At 47.6% G+C, this 24,805-nt stretch overlaps 2 protein-coding genes across 2 annotated transcripts; both read right to left on the bottom strand.

Annotated features, from left to right (window-relative positions):
- Nucleotides 1-1,162: 1,162 nt before the first annotated feature.
- On the bottom strand, nt 1,163-6,700 carry CFP (complement factor properdin). The gene is made up of 9 exons (XM_090264811.1): nt 6,554-6,700; nt 6,315-6,465; nt 4,828-5,003; nt 4,229-4,399; nt 3,901-4,092; nt 3,541-3,714; nt 3,098-3,289; nt 2,831-2,942; nt 1,163-1,391 (listed from the first exon to the last, which is right to left on the bottom strand). Exons 1-9 carry the CDS (start codon nt 6,630-6,632, stop codon nt 1,226-1,228), a joined length of 1,413 nt encoding a protein of 470 aa, XP_090120937.1. The 5' UTR covers nt 6,633-6,700; the 3' UTR covers nt 1,163-1,225.
- A 3,343-nt stretch (nt 6,701-10,043) lies between these two features.
- ELK1 (ETS transcription factor ELK1) lies at nt 10,044-24,566 on the bottom strand. Its single transcript, XM_090265020.1, has 6 exons — nt 24,425-24,566; nt 17,073-17,346; nt 14,658-15,107; nt 13,625-14,029; nt 12,855-12,956; nt 10,044-12,769 (listed from the first exon to the last, which is right to left on the bottom strand). The coding sequence occupies exons 2-6, from the start codon at nt 17,280-17,282 to the stop codon at nt 12,671-12,673; spliced, it is 1,266 nt and encodes a 421-aa protein (XP_090121146.1). The 5' UTR covers nt 17,283-17,346; nt 24,425-24,566; the 3' UTR covers nt 10,044-12,670.
- Nucleotides 24,567-24,805: the final 239 nt, after the last annotated feature.

The following is a 24,805-nucleotide window of genomic DNA, read 5'->3' as shown; positions in this document are numbered from 1 at the left end:
TCCCACACAGAGGTGCCCCTCTACTCACAGCACCAAGTCCTAAACTCTGCTCCTGACATGGAGCTTCAGAAATGTCCAGCCCACTCTTTCATGTTTGTTTCTTCCTTGGTAAATGGGGATAATATTGACCCTTATACGTTTATTGTAGATTAAATGAATTCAGGCTATGGAGACTTAAAACACTACCAGGCACATGGCAAGTACTCTCTAAGTACTAGCTATTCCCACAATTACAAGGGGCCCATCATTCATAAGTGCTCAGTGCATTAGTGTCTGGGTTTGTTCCCTTCACTGTGGAGACACATACCACTTTGACTCTTCTTCTCTATCCTCCATGATGTCCAGGACTATTGTTAGTATACAGTATGCATTGATAAGTGTTGAAAAGTTGTTCAAAGGAAAGGATCACCTATTCTGAGTCTGTTCCCTTGTCCAGATGTCCTCTTCTTCTACCAGCCCTTCTCCACCCAAAATGCCTAGACTTAGTTCTAGTATACAGTAGATGCTAGTAAGTGTTGAAAGAATGAACAAATGCTAACAGGAATCTGTGTCTGGGTTTGGGTTTCTTTTGGCAGATGCTGACTCTAGCTTCTCTTTGTCCCTGCCCCAGCTTAGAGCACCTCATAGATACTTCCTTGCCGCCCCTCACCCTCCGGGGCTATTTGTCTCTGCTAATTGCAGCATTGGAGCTGGGCTGTTGAGTGGGTGGGTGCACGTGCTGGTGCAGCAGGAAGCCCACCCCAGCCACGCCTCTGCTGCCTACTGCTGTTCACTCATGATTGACTGGGAATCTGCCAGCCCATGACTGACTGGGAATCTGCCAGCCCAGAGACTCCCATGGGTGGGAACCTAGGAGCCTTAGGAGGTGGGAGACAGATAACAAGCACTCCAGCCAATCAGAAAGTGCCTGGCAGGGCAGGTAGCCAAACAGGAAACCCATAACTGAGCTCTGCAGATGACTTGCTGGGTGGCCCCAGGCACTAGGGGGTGGGTGTGGGGGCAGACACTGAGGCTCTGGCAGCAGCTAAAAGGTGAAAGGGGTGGATACTCGCCTTCATTCCTACCAAACTGTGGCCATAGTGGAAAATACAGTTTTCCACAACAGGCCACTGCAACTTTGCCTGTGCTGTGACTTTTGGCCTAGAAGATGCTATTGTCCCACTCTTGGGGAAGAGGCTACTTTATTAAGGTATGGAGGTCAGGGCATCAGAGTGGAAGAGAGGTGTTAGAGCTTCTCATCCTCAGGGTCTTTGCAGGCAGGCACGTGTAGACATGGCTGTTTCTCTTCCACCACCACCTTCTGCCCCTGTAGCATCTCGCACACTGTAAATGGTTTCCCCCAGAAGGTGATATTCTTCTTACCTTGACCTTCAACAATGGTAACAGTGGGCCTGAAGCATTAAGGGAAGAATGGAAAGGAGAAGCTCAGGGAAGGCAAGAATGCAATTCAGCAAACCCTTATTGAGTGCCTACTATGTGCCCAACACTATTTTTAAACTGTGAGATACTGGGCAATTTCTTTATCTTCCTTCTGCCTCACTTTCCCTCACCTGAAAAATAAGAATGGAAGTAGTAATAATAATAATAATAATACCCACCTCACTGGGCTGAGTGAGGATAAATGAGTTAATTCAGTTAAACTACTCAGAGTGGTGTCTTGTACACAGTAAGTACTCAACAAATGCAGATGATTGTTACTAGTTGACACGAGTTACATCCAATACTCTTTACACCTCTCTCTCCATTGCCCACTGGAAAAAAAACAAATGCTCTGCACTGACATTCAAGGCCTTGTTGTTGTATCCAAATCTCTGACCCAAGGCAATCTCTATCTCTCTTCCACTTTATCCAGACCCAGTGCCATGTCTAGAATGGGCTTTGCCTGGGTTATTTCTCCCACTAGGCAAGCCCTCCATTCACTCACATTCTGATTTTCTCAATCACCCCTTTCTCCATTCATTCCCTTACTCTATCAAGTCCTTCATGCCTCCATTCAACATCCTTAACTCATCTTCAGGACCCCTCAAAACCCCATAGCTGGAGAACATTTTGCAGGTTGTAGGCTTTCCATGAGATGGGAACAAGCCATTTAATCTAGTAGCTTGATGTACATTATGTGGAAATAAGAAGGAATGAGTGGGTGTTTTAACCCTCACCCACACCTGGGCTACCCTGGCCATGGAAACACATTGAGTGGCTGATCACCTGTGTCCAGGACTCTGCTCACACAGTCTTGAGACTCTCCTGTCAGAGGAGGTCCGATCAGTTTCTTAGACCCAGGCTGAGGTGGCAGTTCCTTTTCCACATACCAACCATTCCTCATATGCCTTCTGTCACGGCTCTGCCTACCTGGATCTCTTGGGAGATCCATGGGATCTGGGTTGTGTTTGTCTGCAACTTGCTGAAAAGGCCTTAGAGTGCCTGGGTATAGTTAGATGTTGAGTGAGACACTGAATCAACCATGGAGGCATGAGTGATTGAAGCAATGAGTAAGTGAATAGGGGCTTGAGTGACTGACTGTACAAGCCAATCAAAGCATGGGTAATAGGGAGAGAGCAAACAGACACATGCGGGACTGAGTGAATGGGCTGAGTAACTGAATAAGTGACTTGAGGGCACAGAGGCTACTAACTCTCCCTTCAATATCTTCTTTCTCAACTTCTTCTTTAGCTCCCCCCACTTCCCGCAGCTGGGAAATAACACTCAGCAAGGCAGGCACCTTAGGCCTAGTGGTGGAAGCACTGGTTGGGAACAGCCAACTCTTCCACCCTAAACACTGACACAGCAATATCATTGCCCCCTTTTAGGCACACTCTGCCTCCTTACTCACTCGAAGTTGGGGAGATGGGCCTTGCAGAGGCGCTGGCGGGTGCGCATGGGGTTGGGTCCACACGGGGGCATGCACAGCCCCCAGGTACTCCACTCTGACCATGAGCCTTCCCCTGCAATGAGAGGGGGGAGTTACTGAGTCACAATTAGTAGTCTCAGGGGGTTAGTGAGACAGAGGCTACAGGGACATGGGATCCATGGCAAACAGTCAGAAACCCCCATTACTTAGTGGGCTGCCCACCCTCACAGCCATCTGGGGAGCACTCACAGGTGCAGCGCTGGATGTTATAGCAGTGCCGGATATCCTGTTGTTCCCCAGGGCATCGACGTCCATTAAACTTGCGGCCCTTGCAGCTTCTTGAGCGTGTCTGCTGGCCTGGGATCTCCTTACAGCTGATATGTTGCATCTTTGGGCGGATGCAGGTGCTCCATTCCTCCCACGGCCCCCACTCCCCATCCACTGAAGAGAAAGGGGTAGCAGGGGCTTGTACCAAAGAAGAGAGCCAGCAAGGGGGTTGAAAGGAAGGAATGAGTGCTGAGGGAGGAACTGGGGGTGATCAGATGTGGGAATGGGGAATCAAAAGTGGAACCAAGGCATCGGGGCTGGGAATGGAGGAATTTGAGGCAAGAACAAGGTATTAAAATCAGGGACTGGGCAGCAGAGAAGGGTGGAGGCTTAGGCATGGAAATGGTGCATCTTGAGGTGCTGACCAGGGCAGGGCAAGGCCGTGTTACAGATGTGGGTCCGGATGGCTTCACCAGCACAGAAGGGGCCCCCATGCTGGGGCACAGGGTGATCACAGGTCCGTTGTTCTGTGGTCTTGCCTAGGCCACAGGTCACTGGGCAGGGGCTCACTGGGCCCCATGGCCCCCAGCCTCCAGCCACTGTAGGGGGGAACAGGAGTGAGGGAAAGGCCACCTCAATATCCCCCTTTCACCCCCTAGACCGTTGAGGCAGACCATCCGCAAGTGAAGACCTCCATAGCCACATGGTCTAAGATCTATCCCATGAAATGGCAAAGCATCTGTGCCCAAATCAAGAGCAGAGTCAGAGGCATTATCCCTATGTACCTGGGCAGGGTGACAGACCACTGCAGTCCCTCTGCTCATAGGCTGAACCAGGGCATGGCTTCCCAGGAGGCTTCGTGGAGGGCTCAGGTGTAGAACATGTGCGGTGTCGTCTTTCCACAGGCATGTTGGGTCCACTGTGGCAGGAGCTTGGGCAAGGGCCCCAGGGGCCCCAAGCAGCCCAGGCCCCATGTGCTATGGTGGGGTGGAGTGGGGGGAGGCCAAGTGTGGTCATGCACGCTGAAGTCCCCCCATCCTGGCAGTTCCCTGCTCTAACCCTCAGACCCACACTGGGTGCCTGCATCAGTGCCCCGTGGTTGCCCTCACTCACTGGGGCAGATCTGCTTCGTGTCACAGGCCTCTGACTCCTGTGCCTCTCCTGGGCAGTGGCCCCCACACTTGGGGGTGGGCTGATCACATGTTCGACGACGAGTCCGGGTCCCTTTGGCACAGGTGACAGAGCAAGGTGCCCAGGGCCCCCAGTCGGACCAGCCACCATTCTCTGTGGGGGAGAAGAGGAAAGGATGGAGTTGGGGATGTCATTCAGGGGTCGTTTCCTCATGTACCCCACATTAGCTAATCCTGTGCCAACATCCTCTGTCACACTTGGTCCACCATCATTGCTCATCTGGACTATTGCAGTAACCTGCACACCGATCCCTCTGCTTCACCCCTCAACACATAGTCTGTCTTCCTCCTGACAGCAGGAAGGTCACGACCCAAGTCAGAGCACCCTTCTCTGCCCATAACTCATATCACTCAAAATAAAAGCCAACGTCCTCACCATGGCCCACAAGGATCAGGCCACACTTGCCTCCTCCTTAGAACCTCACAAATATCAGGCACAGTCCCACCCTCAGGGCCTCTGTCCCAGTTATTCCCAGTGCTGGGTAACATGCAGTGCATGCCTGCCTTGCTGATCCTCCTCACCAGGACAACACGGCTTGTCCTCACAGGTCTGCAGCTGCCACTCGAGGGTCCCAGGCTGCACCTTCTCAGGGCACTGTCCATTCCAGCCTATGCAGCGCCGGTGCCGCAGCTGGGAACCCTCCGTGCAGGTCACTGAGCAGGGAGTCCAACTAGACCACAGTGACCATTGTGGGGGCCTGCAGAGAGAAGTGTATGTGTGTGTGTAAATATGTGTGAAATAATGAGAGCACCTACCTCTTAAGGATGTTGGGGCACTGAATGGGAAGAGATAGGCACACAGTAAGTACTTAGTAACTATCATTGATCTTCATAATCAGGGACCTGGGGTTACCCTTTGGAGTCCCCCAGGGATAGTACCAGGCATGCAGTAAGCAAGTGTAAGGACTAGGGGTCCAGAATTCCTGTCAGGAACCCACTGGGCCACCACTGTGCAAACAGACAGTGCTTAATAAATAGCAGCCATCATCCTGATGAACTCGGAGAACCTGTCAGAAATACCCCAGGTCTATCCTCAAACACCTGCACAGCATAATGTTAAGTAGATGTGAACTGTTGACTAACTAGGGGCCCAGAGCTACCTTCACAAAACCCTAAGCTCCCCGTCCCCGAAGTGTACCTGGGATATATAGTAAGCAGTTAGAAAATATGTCTGGCCTATGGCAAATGCTCATTACATACATGCTACCATCATGATTAGACTAGAGCTATCCTCAGAAATCCTCCAGCTGCCCCTGACCTCTGCAATGCATCTGGTGTTCTGGAAGTACTCAATGAATGTGAAGTGTCATCAGAATTAGGAGCCTGGAGTTGCCCTCAGAATTCCCCAAACTCTCTTGCCTCCATAATGCATCTGTATACAGTAAGCACGCAATATGAGTTGTCATCACAATTATGGGACTCAAGTCACCTTCAGAGATACCTGAGTTAGCCCTGAGTGGTGTGGCTCAGTTGGTTGGGTGTCATCCCACAAAGCGAAAGGTCATCAGTTCCATTCCCAGTCAGGGCACATGCCTAGGTTGTGGCCCGGTTCCCGGTTGGGGTGCTTGTAAGAAGTAACTGATTGATATTTCTCTCACATATGGATGTTTATCTCCCCTTTTCCCTCCCTTCCCCTCTCTCTAAAAAGCACCTGAATTGCTCTGCCCTCACAATGCTACCAGTATGCAGGAAGTGCTCAATATATGTAAGTTATAGCAGTAGATTCAACAATGTCTAGAGACATTTTGGGTATTGCAACTGGTGTGGCGAGCTGCTACTGACATCTAATTAGAGGCCAGAGATGCTACAAAACACCCTGCAATGCACAGGTCAGTCCCCCACTCCAACAATAATTTTCTGGCCCCAAATGTCAATAGAAGCAAGGCTGAGCTATGGTCATTATCAGGACCTCGGAACCATCCTTGGGAAACCCAGAGAAGTAGAGTCCAGTACTGGGTTGCCCTGCAGACAGTCCTTTCTGCCTCCCCCCGCTCAGCCCCCCCCTCAACCTGCATGTCTGACAGAGCTTGCGGCCGGGCTCCTGAAAGGCATAGTCAGGGTTGAGACAGCAGTCTTCCACACGGACCCCTCCCCCCAGGAGGCTCTTGCAATTGCCTGAGGATTCCTCATACTGGGTGAAGCAGAGTACAGGGTCTGAGCCTGTAACGGGGTGGGAGAAGGGGGTATGGTCAGGGACATAGTGGCTTGGGTGGGCCCCCCTGCGGGCAAGCTGGGCTCACTCACTCACCTGTTGCTGGCAGGGTAAGTAGTAGCAGCAGTAGTGGTTGCAGCAGCAGCAACCAGGAGTCCTGTGCTGCGGTGGGCATGCTGAGCACTGTACTCCTGCAGCCCTGCCTGACTTTATGTGAGCTGACCTTCTCTGGGTGTCAGTGGGAAAGAGGAACCAGGGGCAGGAGGAACTGGGAGGGCAAAGAGCAGCAGTGGTGGTGGGGGGCAGGTCTTTTCAGCTCCCACCTCTCCCTTGTCACTTCTGTCCCCGAGCCACCTTCTCTACTCACCCCTCCCTATTTCCTGTCTCATTCTTGATCCTGTTTTGTTACCGTATCCCTAGCACCCCACGCCCTGCCCAGCAACCCTTCAGCACTCAATCAATGGTCTTTGAACACATTCTTACTGAAGGGAAATGGAATATAGGAGTTTGGAGCAAGATGAACTTCCTAGCTGTGTAATCTTGGGCAAGTCACTTGAACCTCTCTGAGACTGTTTCTTCACCTGCAAAATGCATACTCTCTACCATAACAGGATTAACCTCATGGGGATGGTGAACAGGCTGAAAGGAGTGTGGCATGCTCAGTGTGTCCCTCCTCTTGGGGTGAAGTTAAGCATAGAGGTAATTGCTTCATTTTCTATCCTGACTTAGCCAACCCTTCTCTTTCCTGAAAGGGAGGCTCCCTGTGGTCAGCATGGGGAAGGGAGGTCAGCACAAGGGAAGTGAGAAGGGGAAGTGAGAAGAATGTGGGGAGGATTCAGAAGGAGTGAATTAGGAATAGTCACTGTCCCAGGAGCCCAGCTGGGGACAACTTTAGGGCCTGTGGAGGGTGTGGTTGGGAGGGAACTGGACTGGTCATGTTTCATGAGAGTAACTTGGGTAGGTGACACTGCCCTTCCTGAGCCTACATCATAGGGTTTGTTGCAAAGATTGGGAGCTAAGGTTTTTTTTAAAACTCCTTAGCACAGGTTCTGGCATATAGCAGATGCTGTGTGTTTATGTTAAATACATTTATCCAACATTTATTGGGCACTTATTGGGAGCCAGATGCTATTCTCAGCATTGGATGGAGCAGAGAATAAGAGCCCCAGATCCTGGTCTTCAAGTGGCTTACACTCCAAAAGAACACACAGATAATAAATGTCACCTCCTTCACAGAGGCCTTCTCCAGATACCCTTCTTATATGGCACCCCTGACACTCTGTAGCCCAGTGGCTCTCAAACCTCAGTGTACATCAGAATCATTTGGAAAGTTGGTTAAATCATAGATTTCTGGAATGTACCCCCGTTTCTGATTCTGTGGGTCGGGGGGTGGGGTAGTCAAGAACATGCATTTTTAAGAGGCTCCTAGGTGACAATGCTGCTGCTGGTCTGGGAACCACACTTAAAAGGACCATCATTCTAGTCCCTGACCACTCTTTGCCTTGTAGGTCTCATCTAGAAAAACTATTCTATGTACTTATTTTACTATTAATAATCAATTCCTCTTCAACCCATTTTCCATGAAGGTAAAAACTAAGCTCCACTAACTTGCTATCTTTTTATAACCCTTAATGAGCCATTTTATAAACAAGAATCTTTTAAAATAATAAGGATTCTAAGAAAGGTAGGAAGGCAATGTCCCCTGCATTCAGAGGGAGAAATGCCATTCTGCAAATTAAAACCAAGTAAAAGAATTTGGTCAGGTTTAATGTTAAAACATAACTTTCTCAAGAATATTAATCTTGTTTTATGGGCGATAAGGTATGCTGACACTGAGATGTACTATGTTTCCTGATAATATAAGTCTAGCTCAAGAAGGTTGCTCTGAACAAAGAGGTCTTGTTAGAATTCCAAGACTTCAGACTTTAGCACTGTGTTATCTTGTGAAAACAAATCTGAGAAACCTGTACTTCTGGTTGGCTCCTTTATCTAATCAACCATTGCCCTGGTAATAATGTTATAAATGATATTTCTTTTGTTCCTAAACTGTGTAAGTACTCACAGGATTCACTGTGGAAGAGGATTGTCAGCACTTTCATGTTCTCCCACATATTTGGGCAACAGAATGACTCTGCAGATTTCTTATTTAAACAAAGAGTGAGAGTCTCGCAATTATTGCCCTGCCACCTCGTGTGATGTATTTACAGTAGTCCCTCTCTATATCACGGTTCACTTATCGCGGCCTTCTGTATTGCGGGATTTTAAAAAATACTATATTTAATTATTTATTGCAGATTTTCACTATATCGTGGGATTTTGCAGTACTGTATACGTATGTTGTTAGTTACGTAGGTTTAAGAGTGTACAATATGTTTAAGAACAGAAGTAGTGTTTATAAAAGTGTGGCAAAGGTTAATAAGGGAGTGGCAAAGGTTTATAAGGGACCGGGAACAGTTTATAAGTGTGTGGGAAGGGTTTATAAAGCCTTAAAATATATGTAAATACTAAAATAAATGTAAGGTTCCTACTTCGTGGATTTTCACCTATCGTTGGGGGTGGTGGTGTCTAGAACGTAATACCCATGATAAGTGAGGGAATACTGTATCTGTTTCTTGTCTGTTGCCCTCACTCAAAAACCAGCTTCACAAAGGTAGGAGTTTTGTCTGGTGTGTTCATCGCTGTGTCTGTGGGACTCAATAAAGATATGCTGAATGCAGAAATAAATGAAATAGACAAAACTTGAGAGATTTCTGTAAAGTGCTAAGAGGAAGAGTCTGGGTTAGAGAAAAATGTGGGCATCACGGGGCTTGGGGGAATAGTGTCTCAAGTGCCTGGACTGGACCCAAGTTCCTAAAAAGAGGGAAGGGAACCAAGGCAAAGTCTCGGGGAAGTCCAGCATTTCAAGTTTTGGAGAACTGAGGGGAAATGGAGCATAGGGGCTGAGGAGGAGGGGCCTGGGGAGGACAGCGACAAACAAGAGAGCTTCTCATAGGCCTGGCATATTGGGACCATGGTCTCTCATGTACTCTCACTCGGTCTGAATCATTTTCTCTCTTTTTAAACATAGTTAAACACACAGTTCTGGATTTACAGCCTCTACTGTGGTCTCATACGAACAGGCTCACATGTATACAGGATCACACGGCTTCTCACATTCTCTCACTCACTCAAGGAGTCATTTTCTCTGTCACAGATTCCCAGTCCTATGTCTGTCTCATATTAACAATTCACACACAATCATGTCCTTTAGCCTGTCTCATTTGGGCCATATGACCAATATTTACTCGCAACAGTTTTCCACATGCACAGTCACAGCTTTTGGTGTTTCAAGTACTTAGGCCGCCATCTTCTCACATGCACAAATAATCACTGATTTACAGCCGCCACTAGCTTCTCATGCAGTCTTTTGCACACACACAAAATCACCATCTCTCCTACCTCTTCATAGTTAAGGCCGTTTCATGTATCCACAGTTTCTGATTATAAATAAGAATTCGCGCACACTACATAATCACACAGTATCTCAGACGTCGTGATACTCACCTAGTCTCATATTTCTTCTCAAGCAGCTTCCGACATACCAGTATTTGATTTATAGCCTTTAATAAAGTCTCTTGCAAGGAGTTTCACAGATACCCACACAATCAGTTTCTCAGACCCATACAGTGTCATGATCATTTTCTCTCAGTTTCTGAAATCTGAGGTCACTAATTTACAATTAGTACTAGGCTCTCAATAAGCCTTATACAAAGTCTCTCATGGCCCATCTTAGTCATTTACACCATCATTTTCATCAATTAGCTTATCACGTACACTCAAGCACAATTATAAGCTTTGCTGGTTTCTCATACAAACCAATCAAATGGTCTCTCAGTGTCCTGCAGTCTGTTTTTCATAAAAATATAGTCTGATTTACACTCTTATGAAATGTTTCACAGACCCACACACTCACACAACTGCTCAATTTTCTTTCACACCATGCTGACTTTGTCATTACTTATCGTCTCTTACTCACGGTTATGTGGCCTCTTGCACTGTTTCAGACACACTCAGTCTCATCATCATTTTCTCTCTCCTTCTCACAGTCCCTGAACCTGTAGGTTGGTCTGGAGTAATAACTGTCAATTAATTTGCTACTAGTTTTATGTATACACTCATACACACAATTGCAGCCTCTCATACTCTCTCAGTCCCAGCCATTTTTTCTCAGTTTCTCATAAGTCTTTGCTAGTCTTATATGAACAACATTCATACACATAGTCACAGATTCTCGTATTTTGTGTCTCAGGCACCCAACTGGCTGCATAGCCATTTTCTTTTATACAACTTCTCACCATATGCTCCCATGACTTTAGCTGATAGAATGGTCTTGAATGAACAGTTTCACACACAATCCATCTCCCAACACTGAGTCACCTGCTTACATACAGTGAAGTTTTTCACCTACACACTGTCTCTGACAAGCTCACAGGCTCTCACACCTTGTTTTGATCACTCAGTTCATCTTGCTCACCATCAGCCTGTGAAACAGTGACTGGTATGCAGTCTCTACTACCTTCTCGTAAGTATTACTTCACATGTAATTACCAGTTTCTTGTACAGTACTTTAATCACCCATTCATTCATACAGTGATTTCCTGAAACAGAAACAATTTCTCATAGAAACACAAGGTCAAGTTTGCGGTTACAACTTCTACTCTCACACATGGCTTCACACACATATACACACAATCACAACTTTCTACAGTTTCCTTTTCACACCTGGTTACCAAGCTACAGTCTCTACTACTGTTTCTGACACAGAATATCACTCTCTCTCTCACAATCAATCTCACATCCTCACTGCCTTTTATACACAGTAATGCCAGTCACATTCAGTCCCCACAGTTTCAGGAAAAAAAATACTAGCAGCCTCCAACATCACCTTTAAAAATATATATTTACAGGAACAATTCCCCATTCTCTGGGACTCTTAGAAAAAAGTGATCCACTTTGGGGGAAGTAAAATGAACAGTGGAGACAGGTGTAGCACCGTCCCCCAAATCACCAACCCCCAGGTCCCCAGGCCTGGGCTGGGCAGGTGCTGACAGGTGGTAATCCCAGGAGTCCTTTGAACCCACCCTCTCCAGCCTGGAATTCAGATAGGACAGGCATTATGTCCCTCTTTTCCTCCCTCCCAACTCCAGGGACGCTTAAAGGGTCCTTTGTACCCGCCCGCAGGAAATTGGGGGGCTGGGAGGGAGGGAGCTGAAAATACACATTTGGTATCAAAAATAAACACTTGGGAGGGGCAGGAAGATACCCCCCCAAATCCTTTCCTTCCCACCCACCCCATCTCAGATATAGGAAGAGAAGACCCCTCTCCCCTATTGAAAAGCCCTGTTTAAAAATAGATTATACTATCAAAATGGCAGAGGGTAGGGGACAGGGAGACCTGGAGTACTGGCTGGAGGGGTCCCCCAGACGGGGACCACTCCCCCAAAAAACCCTCCATTGGGAGGTAAGAGGCAGGACCCCAGGAGTTTGGCAGACACAGGAATGGCTTCTCAGGGGAAGAAGAACAAAAGGGGCATTCGTCCCTGGCCAAAAAGGAGGCTGATAAAGGATAGGCTGTCTGAGAAAAAGGGTCAGGGGTGGTGAGAATTCCTAATCCAAGGGTGTGGGTCTGACTTGGTCAAGACTCCCAAACCATTTAATGGCACACATTCTTCCTGGACCCTTGGGGATAGCCAGGAATAAAAAACTACAACATGCTAGCTCTTTTACCCACACCCCAAAATGGAGACAGGACTCCCTCAGCTTCCCAAGGGCAGGCTGAGAAATAAATAAAGAAAGGTTCTTTTCAAGCCAGACCCCGATGGTCTCATCTTGGGAAAAAAATGTGGAGCTGGAGGAGATGTCCTCACCACTCCCCCAAAAAGGGTTGGGCCAGGCTCCTCCCAGCGGCCTTCAAAAAATAAATAAATAAACCGCCCCCACAACTGTGGTAGGAGACGCATAAGGGCGGCCACTGGGAGACTGACCAAGAATAGAGAATAGAGAATTTTTCTGTGGAAAAATTATTGAGAGCTCTTTCCTCCTAAGAATCCCCACCCCACCATGACCATAGCCCGAGTCTGTCAGCTGAACTATGTTTCTTCTTAAGATAGCTGGCTGGAGAAAAGTTCAGGGCATGAGTAACCCCAGAAAAGGTGGTGGTGGTGGTGGTGGTAGTCATGGCTTCTGGGGCCCTGGGGAGAGCACCACGGGGGTTGAGAGGCCATCCACGCTGATGGAAGGGATGTGCACCTGGGCGCTGCCACTGGATGGAAACTGGGGACAGAAATAGGGAGAGGTCATAGATGGGGGCCATGCTGGGTTCTCTCACCCACTCTGAGATGGGGGGAAAGGAGCCTACCTGGAAGGAGAGCTTGGCCGGGCTACGGGGAGCAATGGGACTCAGGGTGCTCCAGAAGTGAATGCTGGGGGGCAGCGAGCTGGGCGTCAGCAGCACCGGGGTCTGTGGGGAAGGGGTGGTCGGAGCTCAAGTGAGCAGAGGGCAGGTGTGGGAAAAGGAAAGAAACTTGATAGACGCCCCACCAGATTTTCTACTCAGACTTCCGAGGTCACTCCCCGAAAGTTCAGACCTAGGCCATAACTACTAAGGCTGTGCCCATGACAGCTCTCCAACTATACATTGACAACCCCTCCCAACTCTTTAAAGTCCACTCCAGTCTCACTGGGTAATATCACCTAGAAGACCCTGTCCACATGCCCATTTCAAACCTCACAAGTCATTATCACAATCGCTCAGGCTCAACCTCCAACTCTTACATCCCACCTTTGTACTTCACAGAAAGCCCATTAAACAAATCCCATACCAAAAAGCCCCGCTGAGGTTCCTCATTCCATGCCCCAAATCAGAAACAGTTCCCACATGGCTTCTCATTCCTTCAGTGCCCGCCCACAAAACTTCCCAGACTTGCCCTTCATTCACACCAAGATTCCCGAGCCTTCGAGCTCTAGCCCTTCTTTCATGAATCCAGCCCTAGCCTAGCGCAGCCAATCGCACTCAAGGCTGCACCCTCCCACTCACTCAGGTAAGATAACCACATTGGCCCTTGGGGTCAGTCTAATGCCAATCTCATTCGTCCAGGGAGCCAGCCCCGCCGCTCTTCAGGCACTCACCAATGTGTGCGTAGGTAGCAGGGATGGCGTTAGCGCCAGCCCAGGTGCCTGCAGACTGGAGCCAGTTCCCGAACCCGGAGTCCGTTCGGGTCCTGGCCCACCTAGCAGGCTAGGGCTGAGTGGAAGCTCCAGGTCCCGGGGTTTCCGGCCCTTCTGAGGTTGGACGATCTCTGTGCTGGAAGATGTGGAAGCCCCAAGGCCGCCCACAGGGGCTGCAGTCTCCATAACAACTGCAGGAGGGACTTCCCGCCCAGCCCTAGGGACTTCCGGCACAAACCCCGCCTCCCCACTGGCAGCCGCATCAAACTCTTCCTTGGGTTCTTCCACTTTGACTTCTGGCAACCCGGGCTCCATATTCAGCTCTTCTGATTTAAGGTTCGGGGCCTCAGGCGGGGTCAGAATGACCTGGGAGAGGAGGAAGTATGTATGGACTGCTGGGGTAGCGAAGCAACGACTTCCCTCGGAAAATGGGACTTTGTACTGGGGGCATTAACTGCACATAGAGAACATGACGGGGACTTTGCCAAGGACGTAGGGCTACTTCTGGGGCAGCTTCTCCTATCAGGGGGCAGAGGTGCCCCCTAGAGGGGCGGGGCAGGGCAGGCCTGGACTCCTGGGGATATTGCCCCAAGCCTTGAAAGCAGTTCTAAAAAAATTTCTTTAAGAACTAGCAGCATCTGCCACATCTAAAGGTTGGTTAAAAATGCAAATTCTCGGGCCCATCCCAGCAACCTGTGGGTTAAAAAGCCCTGCAGTTGATTACAGGAATGGAATGAAAGGAACAGTGCATTAAGCAAATATGTACATTCAGGGAACCTAATACAAGTTGGGTGCAGTACTAATTGTGCACTTAATCTAGCTTCCTTCTCAGTACTAGCATAGCTCATCTCCCCAACCCTTTCTCCAAGGGCACCTGCGTCCCTCCTTCCACTATATCTCCTTTAATAGAATGTTTATGTCCCTTCTCTTACCCCTCCTCATTTGGAAATTGCACATCCCTCCTCTTACTGAATTTCAATATTCCAGCCCTTACCTGCAGAGGCAGGCCAGCCTCCTCAGCCTCTAGGCAGGCCTCCAAGGGGCTTGGACTGGTGCTCCTGCTCCCCGAGGGGGGCACTGCTGCTCCTGCTGGGGCTGTGTTGGAAAGCACTGAGATGGACCTCGGATGCAGGGGCAGCTGTAGCTGTGGCTGCAGGGACTGGATGGTGAAGGTGGAATAGAGGCCTGAGCGCATGTACTCGTTCCGGCTGCTTCGCGCCAAGCCACCTGGGCCTGCCATTCCTGCACCCTTGGGTGTTCCTGGCTTCCCGGGGGCAGAATCCCCAGGGACGGCATGTACAGCAGCGGGGGCCACATTTGCCATAGTGGAGGTGACAGACACCTCAGGCTGGGGCGGACAGTCCTCAGTGGAGCACCCTGCAACCTCGGGATAGGACACAAACTTGTAGACGAACTTCTGGCCACTCACTTTGCGGATGATGTTCTGGGAAAGGAGGAGACAGGATAGGGGGCCTTAGAAGAAAGGGCCAGGGTGGAAGGAGGGTGTGGATGGGGGGCTGTGGAGGGGTGTGTCTCGTAGTGTCTTCTCTCATGCCCCTGTCCTGTCTTTTTACATATACTATCCCGCCTCTGTGTCTGCCTCCCCATGTCCCCCTTCCCAGCCCATTTGACATCTCACCCATCTTTCAGTTTTGCAGTCCTCCCTTCCCCTCCTTCAGTTTCTCCCTCTCTTCCCCATCCCGATTCCCCCTCTATATTTTCCCCCAGTTTCTCCTGTTTCTCAATTCTCCCCTCCACAATTCTTCCTTTAGTCTACTGCTCTTCTCCCCATTCCCTGTCTCCCCTCCATGTTTCCCCCCCGCCCATCCCCCTCCAAGTCTCCCTCTGTCACTTCTCATCTTCGTCAGTCTGATTCCCCTTACCCCCATCTCAGAACCCCCCCCCCACACCTAGTGGCTCCTCTCCAAGATGAGGCCCACTTTAGGGAAGTAGGTGCAGGAGCAAGCTTTCCTCCTGGCTCCAAGAACCAGGGGTGTCTTGGGTTAACAGAGTCAGGCCTTGGGGGTGGCTGCCAGGACACAGTTTTGGAGTCTAGCTAATGTAGTAAGACAGGAACATGAAGTAATTGATACAAATGTTGAAAGAGACTAAAGTAATATAGAAGAATATGGTGATGAATTACTAACAGAGGATTATTTAAAACTATTGACAGAGACGTTGAACAGGGCAAGGTCGCTAGGGAGGACAGGGTGAGGAGCTACATTCTTAATACTTTTGTGTAGGTTTAAGCTAAGACAAATAGAAAATGAAATAATTGATAGCAACTAGACAAGAAGATTAAAATACTGATAATACATTTAGGGGAGAATCTCAAGTCTTGCTTGGGTGGGTCACAGAGCATGTTTAGGATATTTCAGGATAGGTTTGGAGGGTCTCAGGGATGTTCTGGTCTCAGAGCACAGAGAGGTTGCCTCATTATTAATATTGTTTGGGTGGTTTGAGCAAAAGGAAAAAATATGAAAAATGGCATAAATGCTATAAATGATTATGGGTGTACACATAGGTCCAGTGCTGTTCTGGAGGAAAAGAAGCTTCTGGGAGGGGACACTATGGTACCCTGTAGACATCTTAATGCTGGTCAGGTATGTCACAGGGTGGGCTTGTGTTCTCAGAAAAAGAATGAGAAGGGATACTCATTAACATTGTTTTAGAAGTTTCAGGTAAAGAAATAAAATTAAATAACTTGTATAAATATTGGGGGAGAAGGAAAACTCAGCACTGGTGTGGGAGTCAGAGGATTAGATGAGGAAAATTTCAAATTGTAGCTATAGGAATAAGATGCTAAAATAAAAGAACTGATATAAATATTGAAGTGGGCCAGTGTTGCTCTGGGAACACAAGAGGATGGGGTGTGGACCTGGCACTATATATGTTGTTTGGGAGCTTTCAGCTAAAGGAATAAGGAAAGAAAATAATTGATGAAAATGTTAAGGGTCTCAGATGATGAGATAAGGAAAAGTTAGTATGATACTGTCATGGGGGTTTTGATTCTAGGAATAAGAATCTTTTAGATTTCTTATTCTAGATAACAGCAGATTATGGAAAAACTGGGGGAGTCTAGGACTGGTCCAGGGGTTCCAAAGCACAGGATAAGAAAAAGTCATTATTAATAGTGCTTTCAAAAGTTTTGGCTGTAAGAATAAGGTAAGAAAATGAAATGTTGTGCAGGGCACGGTGGGACAGCATGACCTTTAATGTTTCAACCAAAGCAGTAAGACAAGAAAATAACTGAGATAAAATGTTTGGGTGAGCCCAACATTGGTCTGAGAGTACCAGAGGATAGAGTAAGAAATGGTCAAGTTTAATATTGGTTTCAAAGTTATAGCTATAGTGATTAAGAAAATGAAATAACTGATATAAATTTTGGGGTTCCTAGCCCTATTCTTACCTTATCATAGTAGTACCGCAAGGCCCGGCTGAGCTTGTCATAATTCATGTTGGTCTTGTTCTTGCGCAGTCCCCACAGCCGGGCCACCTCCTCGGCATCCACCAGCTTAAACTCACCACCATCCCGTGAGGTCCAGGAGATGATGTGGCCATTGCCTTGTTCTCTCAGCAGCTGCAGCAGAAACTGCCACAGCGTCACAGAGGGGTCCATCGCTGGGGTAGTGTTCACGCCATCCCAGGGGTACCTGGAGAGCAGATGGCTCAGAGCCAGGAGGCTGTGGACACAGGATAGGGCCAAGGTCAGCAGGAGGAGGATTCTTTTTTTGCCATCTTGCTTCCACCTGTCTCCAAAGCCCATCATCATTCCCTAAACAACCTCAGATTAAATTTTAAGCTCCTCAGCCTGGCTTTGGATGACCCCTGTAATGGGATAAGACTTTTGAGGACATTAGGAGAGTATGAATACATTTTGCACTTGCGACAAATACGAATCTTTGGAGGCCAGAGGGCAGACTGTAGTAGACAGAGTAATGTCCCTCCAAAGATGTCCATATCTTAATCTCTGGAGCTTGTGAGAATGTTATGTTCCATGTCAAAAGGAACTCTGTAGATGAATTTAAGGTTACAGACCTTAAAATAGGGAGGTTATTCTGGATTATTTGGGTGAGCTCAATCTAATCACGTAAAGTCTTTTAATAAAAGCAGAAGAAGAAAGGCAGCTCAGAGAGATGCAATGACAGAAGAGGCAGGAGAGATTCAAAGCACAAGAGGGACTCAACCTGCCACTGTTGGTTTTGAAGATGAATGGGTTCTGAGTTCAGGAATGTAGTGGCATGTGTAATTCAAAATTTGGATCAACATGAGAAAAAGTTATACCAATATATAACCTGAGGTACAAAAAAAGAGAACAAAACATAAAATATGAATTATTCCATGGTTATTTACATTTATAGCCATTGAAAAGAGTCGCTGGGAGTGACGCTGGCACTTTTGGGAAAATCTGTCAGCGTAGCTCACAGCAACATTGGCACTCAAAGGGTTAAACCTGGGAATAGTACTTGGCTGACAGCCAGGACTGTTCTGACAACCCCAATCCTACAACCTCAGGGAACTGAATTCTGTCAACAACCTGAATAAGCAGGAAACAGATCCTCCCCTGGAGCCTCCAGAAAGTAATGCAGCCCTGCTGACACCTGGATTTGGCCTGGTGAGACCTGTGCTGGGCCTCTGACTTACATAATAAACTTGTTGTTTTAAGCAGCTAAATTTATGATAAGTTGTTACAGCAGTAATAGAAAACTAGTATAATGCCTTTCGCCTAAACATTTTCATTTGCATTTTCTACCATATCAAACGTCAAGTTTTCCAGGAGGTTCCATCTGCCAGTTCCTCCTAAAGGCTGTTTACTCCATAAAGGGCTCCCTTCCTCTGTCTAGAAGTCTTCCTCATCGTTCAAGTCTCAGCCTCAGAGGTCTTGCCTTTATGAAGCCTTTCTGGAATTGAAGGCCTGCTTTCTTCTGTCCCTCTACCCATGCCCCTTAGACCCGATACTGTCTCTGTACATTCTCCTTGATAACAGCCATAATTACCATACACGCCAGGCATTGTTCCTATCAGGCAATATGGCCTACTGGACAATTACGCAGGCTCTACAACCGGACTGCCAGGGTTGGAATCCTGCCTGGTTCTGCAACTTGTTAGCGGTGTGATCCCTGGGCATGTTCTTTAAACTCTTTGTGCCTCAACTTCCCTATCTGTAAAATAGGGATAATAATAATATCACCTATTCCTAGGGTTATTGCACAGGATAAATATAATATGCCTCAGGTATGATAAACTCTAAACAAATATTAGTTTCTGATTTGCTCATAATCCCTTATCCACTATTCCAAAAAGCTCTAAGAACAGAAGGCTTCTTTGTAACTGTTTTGGCAGAAAAACCTGATCTGAAACAGAATAGGGCCCTTTGTGGTCTTTATTGATCCTTACTTAGTGTGGCTATTCATACATTTTGCTGCAGAAATCTGAATGTGGCTATTTTGGAGCCCACTAAGGGTGTTATGTAATATCTTGTATGTGCACCTCATTACCTTTCTAAAATCTGAAGATTTTGAAATTATGAAACATCTGGCCCCAAGGGTTTTAGATAAGGGCATATAGACCTATACTATTATTTTTATAGGTATTGACTCATTTCTCCCTTGTCACAACTCTGGGAAGAAGGTACTTTTACCACTGCTAATTTATAGAGGGGGAAGCCAAGGCACAAAATGTCTAAATGATGCCTACAGGCCACCCAGCTCTAGGTGGCAGAGCCAGGATTTGGACCCAGGCAGTCAGGTTCAAGTTGTCTGAGCTTTCAAACCCTTAGACTAAATTGCCCTTCACACTAACTGCTCCACACTGACTGCTCCCTTAGCCATACTGCAGAGAACAGGACCTTCCCTGTCCCCCCAGTAACTGCTCTCTTTGCTGAGTTTCCTAGTCCTTACAGAATGAGCTTTCATCAATCAACTGTTCACTGGCTGGGATTATTGGGATAAGAATAAGACCTTCCAAATCAGGTTTCAAAGAACCTCTCTATTACTTATAGCTTGATTCTTCAATCTGTAATTAAATATACAGTACGATCCTCTTATGTCTGAGCTGTTTCAAAGTTCATTCGGCAGACACAATTTTGGGCAATTACACAAGCCACAAAGCCATGAAGTGTCCAGATTAAAGAGTTCTGGCATTGGAGCCATCACTGTGTTTATTTCCAATGCCTGCTTGTTTCAGATGCACAAAGAGTTTAGTGTGACTCCTGGTGGCAAAGACAGGCAATTGTAGCGGTTCCTCCTTCAGTGGCAACAGAACCTATCAATTCAGGTAAAATCTGAGTTTGTTTCAAGCCTCAATAGCACACAGGGTTTTATGTTTTGTCACTTTACCCCTTACAGGAGTTCTAGTAATTTGTCTTATTCTAATGTGTTTACCTTTCTTCATCTCATTTATTTAGCAAGCATTTATTGAGTGCCTACTGTGGGCCAGGTGCTCCAGTGCAAGTGACATTTTAGTGGGGAAGCAGACAAGAAACAAGTAAAGAATGTCAGATGATAATAGAGCTATAGGGAAAAATGAAATAGGAAAAGTTTTTATTTTTTTTTTTAAAGATTGACAGGGAAGGGTAGTCACTGAGGAGGTGACATTTTAGCAAAGACCTAAAAAAGGGGAAGGAGTCAGGTTTGTGGTGACCCAGGGAGGAGTGATTCAGGTAGAGGAAACAGCCAGGGTGAAAAGTCCTGTGGCTGGAAGATGCCGGGGAGGCTGCAGGAAGAGAAAGGAGTCTGGCATGGCTGGACAGGAGGGAGAGAGGGGACAGTAACAGGACATGAGAACAGAGGGGCAATGGGGGCCTGACTGAGTGAGCCTTTTTCAGGCCCTGCAAGGACTTTGACTCTGAAACAGGAGCCATGAGAGGGTTGTGAACAAAGGGGTGGCAGGCTGTGACTTGGATTTAACAGGATCCCTCTGGTTCTTGTGCAGAGAACCAACTAGTGGCTGAAGAGGCTACTGCAATGGTCCAAGTGAGGGGTGGTGGTGGCAGCAGCGAGATTTGCTGACATATAAAACGGGGGTGAGAGAGGAACCAAGGGTGATTCTATGTTTGTGGCCTGATCACCTGGAAGGATGGAGCTTGGATCAACTAAGATGGGAGCACTGCAGGAGAGAGGTTTTACAAGGAGATGAGGAGGTCAGTTTTGGAGATGGTCAATCTCAGAGGCCTATTAGACTCTTATCTGCATGCTATGTATAATAACATTAATTTAAAAAAATAGGAACCAGTCATACAGTCCTTATTAAGTGCTGTAACCATTTTACTCATTTAATCCTCAAAATAACACTATGGAGTGGGTGGGCATTTTATTACCCTCCCATTTTCCGAATGAGGGAATGGAAGCACAGTGAAGTTCAGCAACTTGACCAAGGCCACATAGCTGGATGTTGGCAGAGCCAGGGTTCAAACCCAGTCAGTGATCCTAGCCACCTTACAACAGCAGCTCTCTATGAAGGGCTTTCCTGAGGAAGTGACTTTTGAGCAGACACCTGAAGAAGGGGAGGTGGTAAGCCATGCTGACATCTGTGGGAAGGGTGCCTTGGGCAGAGGCAACAGCATGTACAAAAGCTCCAATGTGGGCACGAGCACACTGTGAGTTCATCCAGCTCCCATCTGAGGATATGTATGTACTGTTCTCTCTGCCAGGAGTGCCCTTCTCCCTTCCAGTATTTGATGAACCCTTTATCACACAATCAAGTTCTGGTATCTCCCAGGAAGAATTAATTCTTCCTCTTATGATCCCATGCACCAAATAACCTGTCTGCCCTTAGTAAAACTGTTCTTCTCTCTGGGTCTTCAGCCTCCTACTTCTCTGCCCTTTTCTACTTGTGTGACCTTGAGCAAGTTACTCAACCTCTGAGTCTGTTTCTGCATCTTTAAAATGGGGATATTACATTTTCAAAGTAAATTACTTTCAAAATACACCTACTCTCAAAAAGCTTTTGTAAGGATTCAATGTCAATATACGCAAAGGACTTAGAAAAGTATCTCTAGCACATGGTAGACAATAAATGTTAGCTATTCCATAGTGTGTCATTTTCTCCCTTCCCCCAGCCTTCTGTATCACCATGATCTATCCCACCTGGCTCCCATTATGTCTCAGATCTTGCCTGCTATCCCTCCCTCTAATCTGCTTCAGCTACAATGTCCTCTTTTGTGTGCCTTGAACATGCCAGGCACAATCTCACCTCAGGGCCTTTGCATCAGTTGTTCCTTCTGCCCAGAGTACTCTTCCATTAGACATTATGGTTCCCTCCCTGAGTTCCTTCAGGTCTTAAGACAAGAGTCATCTTCTGAGTGAGCCCTGCCCTGTGCCTAAGATTTCAACCACCCCAATACTCTATTCCTGCCTTCCCTACTTCACTTTTCTTCCTTGGCACTTGTCTAACATACTAATTTTATTTCTTTTATTTATGTAGTCTGTCTCCTCCACTTTCAACAAATGTATGCCCACAAGGGCAGGAATTTCTGCCTGTTTTGTTCCCTCCCACATCCCCAGCACCTAGAAGAGTGCCTGGTATTTAGTAGGTGTTCAGTAACTGTTTGTTGACTTAACAGTCCCAACTAACTAGCCTTGTAATTAGCTCCGATATGCCCTCTTCATCCCCATCTGCCCCCCCTGATTTGTCTGAAATTATTTTTCCCATTCATTTATGCAATAAATTTGTATTAAGTACCTACTATATACTAGGTATATTTTTAGGTGCTGGAAACCCAGCAGTGACTAAGCAGACAAAAACTGTAAGTCCTCATGGGACTTCTAATGGGGGAAGAGAACAGAATAAATTGGTAAACTATACAGTGTGATTGATAGTAATAAAGGGCAGAGGGAGAAATAAAGCAGAGAAGGGGTCTGAGTCTTGTTAGGTGTGGAAGTTCAGATGGTCAGGGATGAGGTGACATTTTAACAAAGCCCCAAAAGGAACCATGCAGAGATCCAGGGTGAAGTGTTCTGGGCAGAAAAAATGGCCTTGAGGCTGGACCCCTGGTGTGTTTGAGGCCAAGTGAGGAGGTGAGTGTGGCTGGAACAGAGTTGAGAGTGTAGGAGGTAGGGCCAGAGAGGTTACCTGTTTCATTATTAACTCTCAGGTATCCTTTATTTACACTGGATAGGATTTTAGTTCTGATTCCATTTTATAAATGAGGAAACAGGTGCAGAGAGAAAGTGGTTAAATCACTAAGGTCACACATCTTCTAGGATTGGGGTTCGAGAGCTGCCGAGACAAGGTGTGCAATGGAGACAGCTCTGCAGATGGAGGGAACAGCAAAAAGCCTGGAGATGGAACTAATTTGGTTTTTAAGGGGTGGGGCCTCATATGGGATAGGATGATGTGAGAAAGGGGAGTCTCAAAAATTATCCTGTGTTCTCAGGGTCACCCTAACCTGGTACTTACTGGGTCACCTTTGAGTAAGGTATTTAGCCTCCCTGTGCTGAAGTTTCCTCAGTACCTGTCTAGTAGGGTTACAGTGAGGATTAAATGAGCTCACTAATATAAAGCACTTTGCCTGGAACTCAAATTAATGTTAGTAGCTGTTCAATAAATGTTATCTGCTACTAGCATTGTCACTAATATATTCATTTACTGTAGTGAGGAAGAATGTCTTAATGGTTAACAGTGTGCATGAGTGGGTATGTTTTAGGGTAAAAAAGTGGGTTCAACAAGCACAAAAGCTGATCCACTATTAAGAAGGAGGGAGGTGGTCGGAGAAGGCTATGACCGAGCCATCACAAGGAAAGGAAGGGGGGCAGGGAATAAAAGTGCATAGGCTGACCTGGAGGAGGGATTACAAAGCACTGGACTCAAGAAAGGGGAGTGGGTGTGAATGCAAGCACACGGGTAGCAGAAAGGCTAATGAACAATCCACTGCAAAGGTGGGGTTGTAGTGGTGTAAAGGCTTATCTTATTTACTGGGCAAGGGGTGCAGAAAAGTATACCAAGTGCTGTATAATAGTGAAAGAGGCAGATAAGTCATCACATAGGGACTGATTAAAAGGAGAGGGGGACAAGGCCATGTACTGGGCTACTGATTATGGGGAGATATGAAGTGCTAAAAGCACTAAACTAACCCAGTATTAAAATGAAGGGAGAAGCCCAAAGTCTGGAGGAGTAACAGTCTACAAAAGCGGGAGGATAGGGCAATGACTGATAACTAGGGGGATGTGTATATAAGTATATAATAGAGACCGATTTGTGGTGTGTGCACTCACGTGTGTGTGATAAAAGACATGGACTGATGCACTGGGGGATTGCAGGAGGATAGGAATACAGATTCACAGATTAATTTACTGTTAAAGAGCAGTGGAGGGGGTACAACGCCAGGGACTGATTCACTACAAGAAACAGGAGAGGTGGAGCAAACAAGGCCACAGACGGGGTCCCTGAAAGTTGAGGACAGAATACACTCAGACGGACCTACTGTCAAAGAGTTGGAGAGTGCCAAAGACGGGTCCCCTATAAGTAGGGATTGGGGGGGGGGGGACGCCATGGATGAGTCCACTGTAAAGTGAGGTGGGAAGAAATATAAGCACGCAGACTGATCCACTATTAAACACGAAGGAGGATTAGGCCAAGGTCAGATCCATTACCAGAGGCTAAGGGAAGGGACGATGCCACAGGCAGGTCCACAAGCCGTGGTGGTGGCAGTGGGGAGTCGAACACCAGCAGGCCACGGGCCAAGCCACATCCTTCGCGCGGGGGCGGGAAGGATATGTAGGGTCACGGACCAGGCCCTCCACCCTCCAGGCCCCAGCTCACCTGTGCGTAGGGCAGTGGCAGTGTTGGCAGCTCCGGGGGGCGGGGGCTCCATGCGCGGCCCCACCGCCCCCCAGGCCCGGGTTCCAAGGCGGCGGTGGCGGCGGTGACGGTGGTGGTGGCTGTGGCAGCAGCGGCAGCGGCAGCGGCAACACCTAGAAGCCGCCCCTGCGTTTCCCCACCGCTCACGTGGGCCCGTGGAGGAGGTGCCGAGCTTTCCGCGGCTCACTGATTGGCCAAGAGCCATAGATTGACCGCGACATCCAGCGTTGGGGGGGCGGGCCCGGCCTCACGGAGCTATGCTGTGACTGGCCCGAGGGGAGCTGATGGAACGCAGATGGCGGGTTCCAAGGGGGCGTCCTCGGCCCCGCCGGTGCTACACGC

This window comes from Furipterus horrens, unplaced genomic scaffold (assembly GCF_987537825.1).
Source record: "Furipterus horrens unplaced genomic scaffold, mFurHor1.1.pri manual_scaffold_17, whole genome shotgun sequence".
Classification (NCBI taxonomy): Eukaryota; Metazoa; Chordata; class Mammalia; order Chiroptera; family Furipteridae; genus Furipterus; species Furipterus horrens.
The sequence above is the reverse complement of the archived record's forward strand: the minus strand, read 5'-3'. Positions and strand labels throughout refer to the sequence as shown.